The sequence below is a fragment of the Caenorhabditis remanei genome, chromosome II (assembly GCF_010183535.1).
Source record: "Caenorhabditis remanei strain PX506 chromosome II, whole genome shotgun sequence".
Classification (NCBI taxonomy): Eukaryota; Metazoa; Nematoda; class Chromadorea; order Rhabditida; family Rhabditidae; genus Caenorhabditis; species Caenorhabditis remanei.
Window position 1 is genome coordinate 1000766 of NC_071329.1, and position 15056 is coordinate 1015821.

At 38.3% G+C, this 15056-nt stretch overlaps 5 protein-coding genes across 5 annotated transcripts; 2 read left to right on the top strand and 3 right to left on the bottom strand.

Annotated features, from left to right (window-relative positions):
* Positions 1-422: 422 nt before the first annotated feature.
* GCK72_003825 (uncharacterized protein) lies at positions 423-3668 on the top strand (the record flags this gene model as incomplete). Its single annotated transcript, XM_053724267.1, has 8 exons — positions 423-548; positions 815-932; positions 1418-1491; positions 1940-2071; positions 2124-2363; positions 2520-2717; positions 3355-3440; positions 3488-3668. 8 exons carry the CDS (start codon positions 423-425, stop codon positions 3666-3668), a joined length of 1155 nt encoding a protein of 384 aa, XP_053588461.1.
* A 900-nt stretch (positions 3669-4568) lies between these two features.
* GCK72_003826 (uncharacterized protein) lies at positions 4569-5262 on the bottom strand (the record flags this gene model as incomplete). The annotated part of the gene is made up of 5 exons (XM_053724268.1): positions 4569-4580; positions 4643-4855; positions 4902-4995; positions 5046-5193; positions 5244-5262. The coding sequence occupies 5 exons, from the start codon at positions 5260-5262 to the stop codon at positions 4569-4571; spliced, it is 486 nt and encodes a 161-aa protein (XP_053588462.1).
* Positions 5263-5897: 635 nt separating this feature from the next.
* GCK72_003827 (uncharacterized protein) lies at positions 5898-6686 on the bottom strand (the record flags this gene model as incomplete). The annotated part of the gene is made up of 4 exons (XM_053724269.1): positions 5898-6021; positions 6231-6464; positions 6511-6618; positions 6676-6686. The coding sequence occupies 4 exons, from the start codon at positions 6684-6686 to the stop codon at positions 5898-5900; spliced, it is 477 nt and encodes a 158-aa protein (XP_053588463.1).
* Positions 6687-7402: 716 nt separating this feature from the next.
* Positions 7403-7716, bottom strand: GCK72_003828 (uncharacterized protein; the record flags this gene model as incomplete). Its single annotated transcript, XM_003099094.2, has 2 exons — positions 7403-7646; positions 7703-7716. 2 exons carry the CDS (start codon positions 7714-7716, stop codon positions 7403-7405), a joined length of 258 nt encoding a protein of 85 aa, XP_003099142.2.
* Positions 7717-9124: 1408 nt separating this feature from the next.
* Positions 9125-13962, top strand: GCK72_003829 (uncharacterized protein; the record flags this gene model as incomplete). The annotated part of the gene is made up of 16 exons (XM_053724270.1): positions 9125-9190; positions 9263-9349; positions 9443-10189; positions 10237-10302; positions 10469-10552; positions 10597-10758; positions 10809-10898; positions 11043-11114; positions 11436-11648; positions 11946-12056; positions 12103-12339; positions 12782-12847; positions 12922-13020; positions 13075-13179; positions 13231-13305; positions 13612-13962. The coding sequence occupies 16 exons, from the start codon at positions 9125-9127 to the stop codon at positions 13960-13962; spliced, it is 2631 nt and encodes an 876-aa protein (XP_053588464.1).
* Positions 13963-15056: the final 1094 nt, after the last annotated feature.

Here is a 15056-nt window from a genome sequence, read left to right on the forward strand (position 1 = left end):
ATTTCAATTTCGCACTCAATTTTCTTTGGTTTTGGTAGAGCGTGGGTGTAAAAAGCGTGCCGTGATAATATTCAACCTTGAAAAATAAAACTTGCAAGCAGATATTTAGAAATGACAGTGTGATGGAAAGATACTACTATACTATAGGTTTTATAGTAGAAGGACGATAATAAAGCTGAATAATTTTTTTCTGCAACTTCCAAACTTTCCCGTTCCCCTTTCTCAATTTCAAAACAATATCTCTCTCTCCAATAAATGTGTCAAAACTGTTTGCTTTTCCATCCCCCTCTCACTTTCTCATCGCCCCCTTTCCTCAATTCCCTTTTTTTCTCACCGCTTTTCTCTTGCTTTTTATTCATTTTATTCTTATTTTTCTCAAAAACCATAACCAAAAAGCTCTTTCAGTTCGCCCTAAAAATGCAATGGGACGTCTGAAATTCACAGTTCGGAATGTGTTGATTCCTCTATTTCTTGTCTATTTTTTTCTTCACATCGGGGTCACCACATGGAAGTTATTCCAGGTAGATAGTACGAGGATTGGCTATGAGGTAAGATTTTTGGGGAAAAGGAATTACGGAAATTCAAAAAAACCGAGAAAAACAGGGTGGGGCGCCTAGGACGCGTTCTCAAATTAGATTTTGACAGAAATTGGCGCACCTCTAGCGCGTTTGAAAAACCACAACGGTTTTTAATAGCGGATAACTTTAGGTTACTGAATAACGCTGGGGCGCCTGCGACGCATGGCAAAATCTTTTTTCCCAATTTTTTTTCTAAAATTTAACAAAAAAGCTCTATATTTTATCTTTTTTACCAGAATCTCCGAGATGGCCCACTTCTGCTCAAAGGTGGAAGGCCTATGAGAAAACCTGGTGTGATTGAAGCAGTCGGATATGGAAAGTTGTCGGCAATGGGTTTTGGAGGGAAGAGGAAGAGTAAGTTGGGTTTTTTAATTTGAAAATCAAAAACGAAGAAGTTCTTAAAAAAATAACTTCTGGAAATCGAGATGCTGAAATTCAAAACTACTAAAAATTACTGAAACGTTAATAAAAAAACTGTTTTAAAAAAATAAACTAATCAAAAACACTTGCAAGAAAATAAGCAAATTGTCCAAACTTTTAGTGGGAAAGTTTTTTCGAGCGGCAGTGTTGTCCTCTCGGGCACGATATTTTCTCATTTTTTCAAACGAGAAATTGGGAAAAATTTTGTCCAAGAGGATTACACGACCAAAACTATTCCCCGAAGGCTCCTTTTGAGTCAGGAGAACGGGAATTGTGGCGTTTAGAGAGATTTTTAGCGTATTCGTCAATTGAAAAATATGACTTCAGTTTTCTTTTGAGGAAACAAAATGTTTCCACTTTTCACGTTTTGTTACAATAATTTCTAACTTGTGAAAATCAGATAAAAGCAATTTTTTCAGAACCAAAACAAGTTCATCCAGTACTACAACCAAAAGACGAAGGTGTTCCAAAGTTATCGGACAATGTGAAAACGGTAAGTAACAAGTTTTATTGAAATATGAAACATGACCTATATCATTGAAAAGCTTAAAAAACGCTGATTCCAAATATATATTCAGTATTTGCGTTCGAGGTCTGGTATTCGAGAAAAACAAGGTTAAAGTTATGAAAAAAGGCAAAGCATTACTTTTTCAAAACGCGAAAAGTGCTTCAATAAAAATTCTCAGACACCTTTTTGCCGTTTTGGAAAGGTCGCAAAGGAATTTTGACATTTTTCTCGAATTACAGACATCGAGTTTTTCGAATTCCAGACACATATTTAGAATCAGCGTTTTCTCAGCTTTCCAATGATATAGGTCACGCCCCATATCTCCAAACTGACTCCATGGCTTTCCCTGGTAAATCACAACGATTTTTAATTAGAATTCTCACGTTTTTAGGTTTTTAATTACCGTAGTTAACATACATACTCAAATTTCCAGACCCTGATCACCGAAGCCCAATCCGTCCTCAACAAAACCTCCGAATCCTCCAATTTCATCTACGTAGTAATGATCAACAAAGCTTACGAAAGAATGACTTTAAACTGGATATGCAATACAGCTCTTATGGAGGTAGGTCTATTCATATCAGCAACCACGCCCCACCGAACATTTTATATTTAAGAACGTGCACAATCGAACCCTTATAGTCACCATGGACCCGTCGACTTGTCTATCTATAAGAAGTCAATGGGATGAGACGATAAAATGTGTCTCACTGGAGATAAATAACTATAAAAACGGCTATGATTGGGGACGGCAGCAATATATAAATATATTGACGTTACGAGCGAATCTTATGGAATTGTTGACGGCTAATGATATTCCATATGTGTTGATAGAGACGGATGCTACGTGGTTTAAGGTAAGCAGGAAATGCGCTCAATTGATAATTTTTGTAAACTAACCTATACCATCGTAAAGCTGAGAATACGCTGATTCCAAATATATATTCCGTTTTTGCCTTTGGGGCCTGGTTTTCGAAAAGAACGAGGTCAAAGTTTGGACCACCGATTTTCAGGACCCCCTCCACCTGTTCGCCAACAGAACCACCGCCGAAGAAGACTACGATATTATCATCCCAGTCAAAGGTTATGATGGTGGAAGCTGGGATACCCTTGCATTTGACCCGATGTTAGTAGCAACTACTAACGGATCGAAAATGTTTATGGAGGAGATGAAGACACGGTTGAATTCGGATAAAAAGCTTTATGATCAAGTTAGTTTTTGGAGAAAATAAGAAGAATTTGATTTTGAGAGAGTTGGTACCGCCATTCAACACGGTGTTAATAAAATTTTCCTCGACTGACAAACTGATAGCATAAGATATACAGTATCGTTCAAAAATATATCATATTTTCCCTTTCTCAGTTGAAAATGACCAAGTTTGAGTAGGTGTTACGGTATCACTAATTGTGTCACAAAGTAAATCATGTATAAACCATACAGAACAAAGGTAAAACTTCATTTTTGTAGTTGACAACTTTTTTGTACGGACACTCCTTAGAGAGTTATAGTCATTTTAAGGCAACAGCTCAAAAATGACTCTATTTTGCACTGAAGTTGGTCGATTTGATAGAGTAATTACTTTGTCGAAACGTAACTCTCTAGGAAGTGTCCGTACAAAAAAGTTGTCAACTACAAAAATGAAGATCTACTTTTGTTCTGTATAGTTTATACATAATTTACTTTTTGGAACAATCAGATTTATCATGACACCCTCTCAAAGTTGGTCATTTTCCACTGAATTGTATATCCTACTGCACGGTACTGTATAAATTTGAAAATTTCCTAAACATTCAAATGCCATTCCTTCCCCTCACTTTATAAATAATTAACCACCTCCTCCTCCTCAGGACGTCATGAATCAACTATGCGCATCTCAACACAACGGTCTGATCTGTCGACAGTTCGACTACAATGAGGTGGCAGATGGCAAGTGGTCAGTTCCCTCTCTTTTGATCTACCACCGAAAAATTTGAATTCTAGGTACAAGATGGATGAGACGTCGCGTGTCACTCCGTTCATTTTGAACAACAATTTCAATTCGGGGACCAAGAATAAGGAGACGAAGCAGGCACTCAATGGATTCTGGTTCCTGGCGACAAGGACTAATCAGTGTGTCATTTCGAAAGTGACCAAGTTTATGGAAAAGTATTCGGGGAGGTAGAAAGCGAAAATTTCCATTTTAATATTGACAGAGATTTTCTGGTGGTACAATTTTTTCGGGTTTTTATTGTTAATTGTGATTCTGATTATAGTTTTGTGATGATTCGTTTAATAAATGTTTTTGGTTGAAATAGTAGAAAAGGAGCTGGAACTAACAAAAGTACTGGAATTTTCCGGCTGGAAAAATTAATTTACTAAAAACAGTGAAAATTGAGGGTTTTACATAAAAATTTTCAGAATTTCAGTTGGAAAATGACAAAAAATTATTTTTGAATTTATGGCGGTTTTCAGTCAATTTTTCAGGGTTTTAGACGAGATTTTCAGTCTTAAAACGCCGAAATTCAATCTTCCACCTATTTTGAACCAACTTTGAACGATTTTCACCTTAAAACAGTCAAATTGTGTCTGAAAACGCTGAAAACGGATTTCAATCCATTTTAAGTCAATTTTAACCAATTTCAGTCAATTTTTTGATAAAAACTATCAGAAAAAAACAAAAAATCTGACTTTCAAAAATTTTCAATCACTTTTCCGTTTGGAAACGCAATTTTTTCAGTCTTATGACTTTTTTCAGTGGTTTAAGACGATTTTTACTTTGTTTCAACAAATTTGAGACATTTTCGCTCATTTTAAGTTAATTTTTTTCAAAAAACTTCAATTCTTCCAGAGTTGCTTATCAGAATCAGTATTTTTTTAAACATGACTCAAAAATTTAAAAATTTAAAGCCTAAAACCAATCTTCTAGCTTAAAAACCATCCGAGTTACAGATTTTCAAAAAAATTTAAAAAATACATGCAAGCACACTCTCGAACTATGCACATTCCAACAATTATCGGCTTCTAGTTATTTTTTTCAGCAAGATCTCAAAATTCTGCAAATTTATAGCAGAAAACCAGATCTTTAAGTCAATAACTAAAAAATTTACATTTTAACCGCTACATTTTTCAATACACAAAAAATTCCTTCCATCTCACCCTCTCCCTATTATAAACCGCCTCAAAAATCGTCTTCGTCTGCACCGGCTTAATATGAAACGAGGCGTTCCTTTGTGGCTGGTCAGCAAGCCACTGTTGCAATTGTATCCGGTGTAAATGTGCACTCATGTGACGGAGCACACGCTCCAGAGCACTTTCCGTGTAGGTCGCTTCTCGATAGGTAGGTGGGAGGTCCGCGAGGCAGGAGAACGACTTTAAAGGGGGAAAAATATTTTGGTGTTCGGTGGAGCGCACTTACCTCCATCTCAATAAACTCAGTTTGCACCCACTTGTCATAGGTTTGATCTCCTCTTGAATCTGTCTCACAATTCTTCTCTTCCAATGTTTTTTGTCTGAAAATCCGCCAGAATTTTAGAATTTCAGATTTTTTGGCTCCACCTACTTCCTCACATCAACCTCTTCCAGCTCATAAGCCGGTGGAATCTCTAACACAATTTCCGGTTGAGTTGATATAATAAAAAAACATTTGGAGTTTTTAGTGGAAATGTTTAGAAGACACTCCTCGTCGCAGTCACTGATAGAGGAGAGGTCTAGAATAATTGGAGATATTTTTTGGGACTGAAAAAGAGAAGTGTCTTACCCGAGAATAAGTCATCCATATTTTAGAGAAGCAGGATGAAAACATAAGTAAGGCTATGTAGGTCAATCTAAACTTCGGGAAAGGTTTCCAGTTGAATGCGCATAGTTTAGTGGTGTATGAATTAGAAGGAATTTCCAAAATTTCTGTCCATAAATATGTAGGTTTGTTTGGATGTCCTGCAAGCAGTATGGAATTTTAAATTACATCATTGCCCTGAGGGAGGCGCACTTGCATGAAGTAAGTTCAATGGATACGTATAAACAATTGGAGATTTATGTTCACTTTTTCTGTAATTTTCAAAAATGCAACTGTGTACACTGTTTGGTAGAGCACATTTGCATTATACGGGATTTACTTAATTTTCCAGATGTCTTTGTACATATGTCCGGTTGCTAAGTTATCTATATTTTCGTACTAAATACAAAGAAATGATGTGCTTGTCCCAGATTGTTTGGAACTGAAAATAGTTCTCCCTGTATAACACGTTTCAACAAACCTCCAATTTTTAGTCAACATGTTTTATTTGTTTGCAATACAACTCGGAGAAATTAACAATGAAACTTTTCTAACCAACATTTAAAGGTGGTAAATATCATAACAATGATGCTGGACAATAAAAAATATATGAATGAGGAGGAATCAGAATATTGCTTCTTATTTTTGCACCTTCATGCTAGATACTCCTTGAGTTACGTCACCAAGACCGTTGTCGTTGTCATCCTTCTTTTCAAAATTTTTAATGATCCGATGGTACTTAAGTTTATAGTGATGTTTAAATCTGAAAAAATTTATATTTAAAAAAAATTTATATAAAATATAAACTTGTCCAAACATGAATCCGATAATATAACTTTATATTTTCTAGCCAGTGTTATCGCTTGTTCAATGCTCATATCTACTGGTGATATACCTTTCCATCTTTTATTATAACTGCAAGCATCGTGATATTTTCATTGTGAACATCACGGAATAATCTGATCCACTTACAAACTTTTGATATCGGCTGCCTCTCTTGCTGACAAAGAGTAAACAGTATTTATTGCTTTGTTGAAGACGTCTTCATCGTTTGCAAAATCATTCTGCTTATCTTCAGCCCCGAAGCGGCTCTCGATCAGAAACTTCAAAAGCCCTTGTATTTCTTCTGGTGTGAACTCGGGATCTGTTTTCCTTTCAAAACTCACAATGGTTCGGGGGTACTCAAGATTATAGTAAATTTCAAAGCTGAAATTTAATAAAATTCTTCTTAACAGTTATATAAAATATAAACCATCGCAAGCATGCATCCGATAATATAACTTTACTGTCTCTAGCCATTGTCATCGCTTCTTCAATGCTCATATCTACTGGTGATATACCTTCCCAATTTCCCTTAAAACTGTAAACATCAAAATATTCACTTCATAAACATTAGGTAACAGACTGATTCACTTACAAACTTTGCATACTCTCCGCCGTTCTCCCTGACAAAATCCGGACAGATCTTGCACTTTCGAACGCGAGTAATTCGTGTCTAAAATAGTGTTTTTCGTTGTCAGACCCGTAGCGGCTCTCGATTAGAAATTTTAATAGTCGTTGTTTTTCTGCATCTGAATACTTGACCATCACGCTGAAAATTCAAAATGCAATAAACTTCCTCTGAAATTTAAGAAAAAACATAAGCATAAAAGAATAATAAGTAAATGGAAATACACTGCATAGGAGAGCACACAAATAGTGACTTTTTTTACCTGACTCTTCTTTTTATGTTAGTTTTTTAATTGTACGATGACAATAAAACGACATAGGAAGTGTGATTACAACATGTATTAATGACACATTTAACGACGCCTTTGTGTGCAATCCCAAACATTGATAAAAGTTGCGGGAGAAGAAAAAGTTGTTTAAAATTTTTGTGCTGTCGACAATTTTTTCATACTCATAGAAGACTAACTAGGGAAGGCCCTCGAGTCAGTGTGGAGATATGGGTCGTAACCTATATCATTGAATAGCTAAGAACACGCTGATTCCAAATAGTCAGTTTTTGGCCTCGAGGCCTGGTATTCGAGAAAATCGATTCCAATGATATAGGTCACGACTCAAAAAAGTAAACCTCGGCAAGAAATCGTTTATTGAAAGGACAATCGCAAAATTTACAAAAATTCGAATCGTTCAACAACACTTCAAGCGCTAGTCGGCTTTGGTCCATTGTTCGTGAGAGTGGATGGAGCTGGGCCTTCTGGAGCTGGAGCATCTCCTCCCTTATTCTTATTGGATCCCCATGCAAAGACAGTTGGATAGGCGGCTGCAGTGAGGTATGGGGAGTAGACAGATGGATAGGCATAGGCAGATGGGTAGTATGCTGGAACAACGACTTGTTGAGTCGAGAATCCGATCATCATGGTGCAGAGGAGGATGGCGGCGAAGCTGAAAATAAAAATTTAAAATTTTGGGCTCTACATTTAAAAAATATTCTGACTTACCACTTAGCGAACATATTGAACTGAATGAAGCGACTTGAAGACGAAGACGATACTTTCTTTCAATTTTTCTCAACTATATATACCTGAACAACGGATCAAAAACTAATAAATATTACCGGTTACTGTATTTGCACAAGTTGTTGGCACATGCCACTGCAAATATTGGGTGTTCTTCTTGTTCACTACTATGTGTGCTCCTTGCCGACAAGGAGGGGGAGTTGGAGTGTTTTCATATAAAGTTTGTGTCATGCTCGGATATATTTTGGAGATAGATAAAGAATATTGGGTATTATTCGTTCATGGCACTGAGCCGACGGGAGAACAGCAGCTTCTCATTGCAAAAAAGTTCTCACATACTCAACTCGCTTCAAAATGAATCTTATGAGCTGAAAAATATACCAAAATGTAGATCTCGAAGAGTTCTGCATTTAGGTTTAGCACAAGGTCTGGCTTAGGATTCTTTATTATGCCGCGGGCAGAGCTAAGGTCCCAAAAAATGGAGCCAGTTAAACTTGGGTGAGTATAGACAGTTACAGTCTCCCGCGTAACTCGCTTTAATCTAAGTTTTATGAGCTGAAAAATATACCAAAATGTAGATCTCGGCGAGTTCTATTTCAGTGATTTGTAACGCTCCTGAAGCTAGTCGCAAAAGTACCACGGGCCTAGAAAAATGTTAAAAAACCAAAAATTAGCGTGGCTCGCGGCACATTAACGAAAAGCCATCCGACACGTAGTATGCCACAGTCCTAGAACTCGCCGAGATCAACATTTTGTTATATTTTTCAGCTCATATTATTGCGTTTTAAGCAAGCCACGGGTCGGCCCGATTTGCAAATATGGAAAGAATGGTGGGGGAAAGTCAGAAGTACAAAATAGCTTACCAGTTTTAGATAATCATTATGATATCAAAACACAGCGGTTCACAGGTTTTATTCATACTTGTCAACCGGGCCAAAACGGGCCGGATTTTCAGCTCATAATATTCATTTAGAAGCAAGTTACGAGCCGGCCCGTGTCGCCCGTTTCGGCCCGGTTGACAAGTATGGTTTTATTGGTATTAGAATGCCTTTTTGGTTTCAGAACATGTCCTACATTTGAAAAAACTGAATAATCTTCAAAAAGCCTAAAAATCTGCAGAAACGCAATAAAATATCAACCTAGCAATTACCACAGCACAAACCTATTCATCAAGGTATCCCAGCACACAAAATGAAATTTTTTAGGCCAATTCAGAATCCGATTTTTGATCCTTATCACCCTCTCCACTTCCTTCTCCTCTTCCCCCATTTCCTTACCTCACACTTCCCCATATTTTATTCTCTTCAAATCAATAATACCTGAGAATAAGACACTGAATAAAAGAAAGGACGAGGAGAGGGAAAAGTCAGTCGTTCTCTTTTTGGGAAAACTTCAGAATTCAAAATGAAGTTGACTCTGATACTATTCTTATTTGTGGCGTTTGCCAGTCCAGTCGCCGCGCAGGGAATTGTGAGTTTACAATTTCAGTTTTTGGCATCGATTCTAATTTTTTGATTTTTCGAGTCAAGTGTGATTTTTCAGGACTTCAACACCTTATTTTCAACATTCGTAGCTGATTTGCTAAAAACTATTCAACAGATGATCTTGGAACAACTTACAGGAACAAAGGTATGTTATTTTACTGCGCTTTTTTTCAGATCGTTGTAATTGTATTTAGTGGAGCGCGTTCGCCGTCTCAAAATTATTCCAGTCGAGTTTCAGGCTCCCGGAGCCACTACTACACTATCTCCTGCGGTAACAGTAACAGATGTGGTTACTGTAACTACGCCTGCACCGCCAACGGAAGCTACTACAGTAGTAACGGTTACAGATGGAGTAACTACTGGATCCACGGCTACAGTAGGTTCCACTGAATCTGCTGCTACAGTGAATGGAACACCAGCCATCACAGATGGACCAACCACGGAAGCCGCTACTGCAGTAACAGGAGGATCGACAACAGAGGAAGCTACTACGGTAAATGGAACTCCGGCTACAGGAGGCTCTACCACAAAAGAGGTTACCACAGTATCTTCTGCAACCGGTGGATTGACCACCGAGGATGCTACTACGGTAGTTGATGGTTCAGGTTCAACCACTGACACCGCTACTACAGTAAACAAAACACCGGCAACTGGTCTCACAACTGAATCCGCAACTACAGTAACCGGATCCACAACAACCGGGGAACTCACAAGCAAAGATGGTGCTGATCCGAATGAAGGGTCTACCACGGTATCAGGATCTCCAGCTACAGGAGTAACCACTGAAGCTGCTACTACCGTAAAGGAGACACCGGCAACAGGAGGCTCAACTACAGAAGGGCCTACCACCGTATCAGGATCCCCTGCTACAGGAGGATCTACTACTGAAGCTGCAACTACGGTAACAGGAGAACCAACGACAGATGCACCTACTACACTGGCAACCGCTGTACCAACTGGTAGAGACATCACTGAGTTCACAACTGTGAGTTATTTTTGCTCAGATAGTTTTTCTACCAAAAAAGTGTTCAGGAATCATCTAATTCTGCTACAACTGAGGAGCCATCAGATACCACAAAACAACAAATGTGTAGTAAGGTATAACTAACTAGAAACGGTCTTGGGAGTTAAAGTTAAGGGACATGACCTATATCATTGGAAAGTTAAGAAAATGTTGATCCCAAATATATATTCAGTTTTTGCCCTCAAGATTTATTATTCGAGAAAAACAAGAGAGAAACAAAAAACTTTTTATTAATTACAGAAACCTAATGAGACCTCCAACTCAACGTCCTCTGAGGGACCGGATGCCACTACAGTAACCTTGTCTACTCTCCTGACTACACGGGTTGGTAATTTGAAATTACCTGTTTTCACCGTTAGTTATTTCAGAAATCTGGCATGACCCAAAGCAATGAGGTGACAAAAACTCCTGATAGTGTTACTAATAGCGACCCCGAAAATGGAGGTGGGGTTACTGTAACCGGAACCCCTCCAACTGCTGTAACTCAGACTGAGAATCCCTCTGCAGACACCACCACTACCGATAGAGTTGTGAGTTGCATTTCATTAAGCTCCGCCCCCATGCAAATGATTTTTTGCAGAAATGCGAATTGGAAAATGAAGAAGTAGCAGTAGAGGAAGAGATCACTAGACCTCCATCAAAAGCAATCAGAAATAAAAGATCATTACGAGTGAGGGCTGATAGACATTATTGATTGGATTAATTAAATTTTTGCCAAACACGAGAACCTTTTCTTTTGTCAAAATTGATACATTAAATCCAATTAATAAACTCTTTTTACTTTAAGTCAAATACATAGCAAAGAATGTTATAGGAAGAAGACGAAGGAACCGTCAGTACAGAGCTGACAGAAGGAAATGTGGATCCAGTTGGATCAGAGGTTACGGTAAGTTTAAGGAAATAGGAATAAATAACTATAATAAACATGGCTCAGTCGGTCACTATTTTATAAGAGCACACCTAGGACTTGACGCTACCCGATCCATGTGCATGACCTATCAAGCTGTACTCATATTGGGCACTCACTTAAGCTCAAAAACCTAGTTTGTATCAATTAACAACCGAAAAAGTAAAATTTTGGCTCCGCCTCCCCTAGCAGGACTACTCGAACTACTGCTATAAATCCCTGTAGTTGCATCTCGTCCATATTTATTATGTTTTGGAGGCAAGGCCTAAAAACAATTTTTCAAGTCTGCTATGATTACAGGAATCTCCCACGTCATCAGCAGCGTCTGACACCACCACTTCCACTATTAAACCAGCAGAAACAACGCTCTCTCCTTCTCCTTCGTCCTCCGAATCCTCCATCTCCACAATTCCATCTGCAGAAGCTTCAACACAAGCATCAGTCGCCACTACATCAACTGGATCACCATCATCTACAGTAACCACCGTGTCTACAGTAACAGGAGATGTGATGGTGAGACAAAAGAGATGGATAAAAGTGGAGGACATGGGAAGTTAGCTTTATGTCGTCTGAAAATATCACTGACACTTTCTAATTTGATCCTTGAAGCCTGTTTTGTCAAGAGTTCTTAAAAAAACACAATTTTAGACTGGTGAACTTCAAAAAATGAGTAAAAATGTTTTAAAACTTATTTTGAACAAAATATTTCAAAATCTGGGTCTATCTGGGCCTCTCTAGAGCTATTCTAACTCAGTTTTCGTCAAAAATATATCAAAATCTGTGGAGAGTCTCTCAAAGGACAAATTTCAGACAACAGCTTCCACTCCTTTGTCTTCTGCTTCTTCCTCATCTGCTTCATCAGAGTCCTCTAGCTCCGTCGCATCTTCCTCTACCACTGCCGCTGGATCCGTCATCAGTTTGGTTTGTAACTAAATCGAGTTTGCTTTTTACCAATGTGGTATTTCAGTCCACAATCCTATCATCTTCTTCTACACCAATCGTGTCAGTGTCTGAAAGCACAGCTTCCTCTTCTACTGGATCACCCACATCTACCTCTGCCAGCTCTGTGTCTGCTGAATCCACGTCATCATCCGTAGCTAGTTCTGTTTCATCTGGATCCTCGTCTTCTGGATCAGTTACCACCGGGTCTGTTCAAACGCCAACATCTCCAGCGACTTCAGCTATTGTATCGGATATTACTGTAGTAAGTGCAAAAATAAGGATTTGGGAGTAACATGTTCTATATCACTAACGATTAACTGTCAGAAACATTAAGACAATAATAAGAACTGCACCTACTACTACTAGTTTACCATTGTCTCAGTGAAAATTAAGACGGAAGTAAGATTATTTTCGACAGTATGAAACTTAGGACAATAAAACAAAGTTAATTAGTTGTAAAACTACAATTCAAGCATAACAAATTCCTTATATCGGGTACCAGTGGGCCTGAAATCTTTTACAGGTACACTGGTACCAGATAAGGGATTTTTTAATGCTCAAATGCTTTGTCTCACTGTTGTAAGTGTCATACTGTCGGAAAAACTGCTCTGAAATATAATTTTAACTCACTATCAGTTCGTAACTTTTTTGGTATAGTCTAGTAATTCGACCCATCCTCTTCTGTTATCGTTCCCTCTTTCCAGGCCACGCCCACTACCACTTTACCACCAATCACTTATAGCCGGGAGCCCACAACAACTCCAACATTGGTAAGATCCAAATTTTCTAAATTGTTTCCTCCGTTCATCAAGAACTCCTACAATCAAAACATGATTGGTTATAGGCCCCAGTAACTGCGTCAAGCTCACTTGCACCGTCTACTCCTGTCACCTTGCCACCAATCCTCGAAACTTCTGCACCATCAATTACACCAGTTACCTTGGTAATACCAACATTTTTAATTCTAATACAAAACTTCTAAAATGGATATTTTCAGTCTCCAATCTTCGAACCAACGCCAGTCACTCTTCCACCGGTAAGCAACTTCAAATTCCAAATGCCAATTGATTATTTTCAGATCTACCTGACACAGTTGCCACCGGTATATTTTAAACTTTTCTTCCAGACTCAGTGAGAAATTATATATTTTCAGATTTTCAACAGTGTGGAGAAGTCCTCATCATCTTCTGAGTCATCATCTTCGAGTAGTAGCAGTGAGGAAACAGGGGTAAGTACGCTATACCGGACTCTTTTACTTGATTGTCTTCGTCTCCACTCAATTTCTCACACTATTATACCGATCTTCTTATAATTTCGTCATTTTTTAGCAGTTTAAGTCAAAAAGTTCAGTAAACACGTCACATGCACGCCAATAGATTGAATAATGCCCATTAATCCATAATTTGTCCTAATATTTGGACTGAAAATGCCAAAAATGCGTCACAGGCACGGATTCAGAGCGTGTCTCAGGTGCGCCTGTTAGAACGTGACCACCAGGACACTCCCATTTCTTAATCCTGATGTGCTTTTCCAGAATCCCCGCCCACACCGTCCGACTAGACCACCACGCGGCCCTTTCCCAATCCAACCGGACCACCCATTCCCTGTTAAGCCAACAAAACCAAATGAAGACAAGACACCTTTCAAAGTGAGAAGACTTCGTCATAAGAACAGTCAGCACAAGCATTTGCATCACAAGAATGAAGGGAAGAAGGATCAAGATAAGGAGAAGGTGTCGGATGCACTGAAGATTGTGAAATTCGATTTGAAAGGAGGAGATAAGGAAGGTTTTGAGAGATCGAAAAGAAGTGTGGACTTTCCTAAAGGACATTACGTGTCTTACATGAAAGACGGCATGCACTATGTTAAATACACGTTTGACTGAGAAAGTTTTGAAATGATCAAATGAATATTTTAATCTTAAACATACCTTGTTCACTTGGCATTCTCTATGAATCGAAAACAAGGAATCTAACTAGGGAAGATCATAGAGTCAGATTGGATTTTTTTGTAATTTTTGCGTGTATGAAAATATTTTTTTGTTTTGCCGGAGTTTGACCTCGTTTTTCTCGAATACCAGGCCTCGAGGACAATAACTGGATACATATTTGGAATCAGCGTTTTCTCAGCTTTCAAATGGTATAGGTCACGTCATATAACTGACTCTATGACCTTCCCTAGTAAGTTTGATTATAGAGTCTTAAAAATTAGTAAATTGTATGATATCCGACATATTGCTGGCACAGACAGCAGTTGGTAATGTGTCTACCCTCTAAACCAAGGGATCGTTTGCATGGCCGCTTTCAAAAAATGTTACTGGCAATCCTTCAAAACCACAATCGTTCACTATCCTATGTCTGTATATATGTACCTTAATACCCGAATGTGCAGCTGTCCCGATGTCCAAAATACTAAAAATTGGAATTCTGAAGTTCCCAGATTTATCGCCTATCTGTTTGTTAGTATAACTGCTGTACTTAGGTGTCCGTCTAAAAGTTATCAAGTCCAAATGTGAATTTTTAAATGATTCATTAGCCTAGAGCTTGCAACCTGCCGGTCTGTATATCCTACTGCCCAGCTGTCCGGATGTCTAGAGTACTAAACATGGGTGCTAGTACATGATAATTTAGTCAGAATGCTCGTCGGACAGTCTGCACGAATTTCCAGATGTCCAGATGCCAGAAAATGGGAGTTCTCTAAGCATTCTGTATCTACATATGTATACAGTTTCCTCATTCAGAGTTTTAGACTGTTTCGTTCTTTTTTAACTCCTCAACTCCCTAACCGAATATATTTTTCATTTCCACCATCCCACTCCATATCATTTTGTGCCCTTTATCATTTCATATATATTTCAACGCCGTCCATTAATTTGTTATCGTGATGATGATCGTTTCAACACACGCGTGATGATTTTTATGACCTTTTCCTTCTTTCCTCTTTAAATTTCCAAATGAAAACCGTGGCTTCTTGCAATAA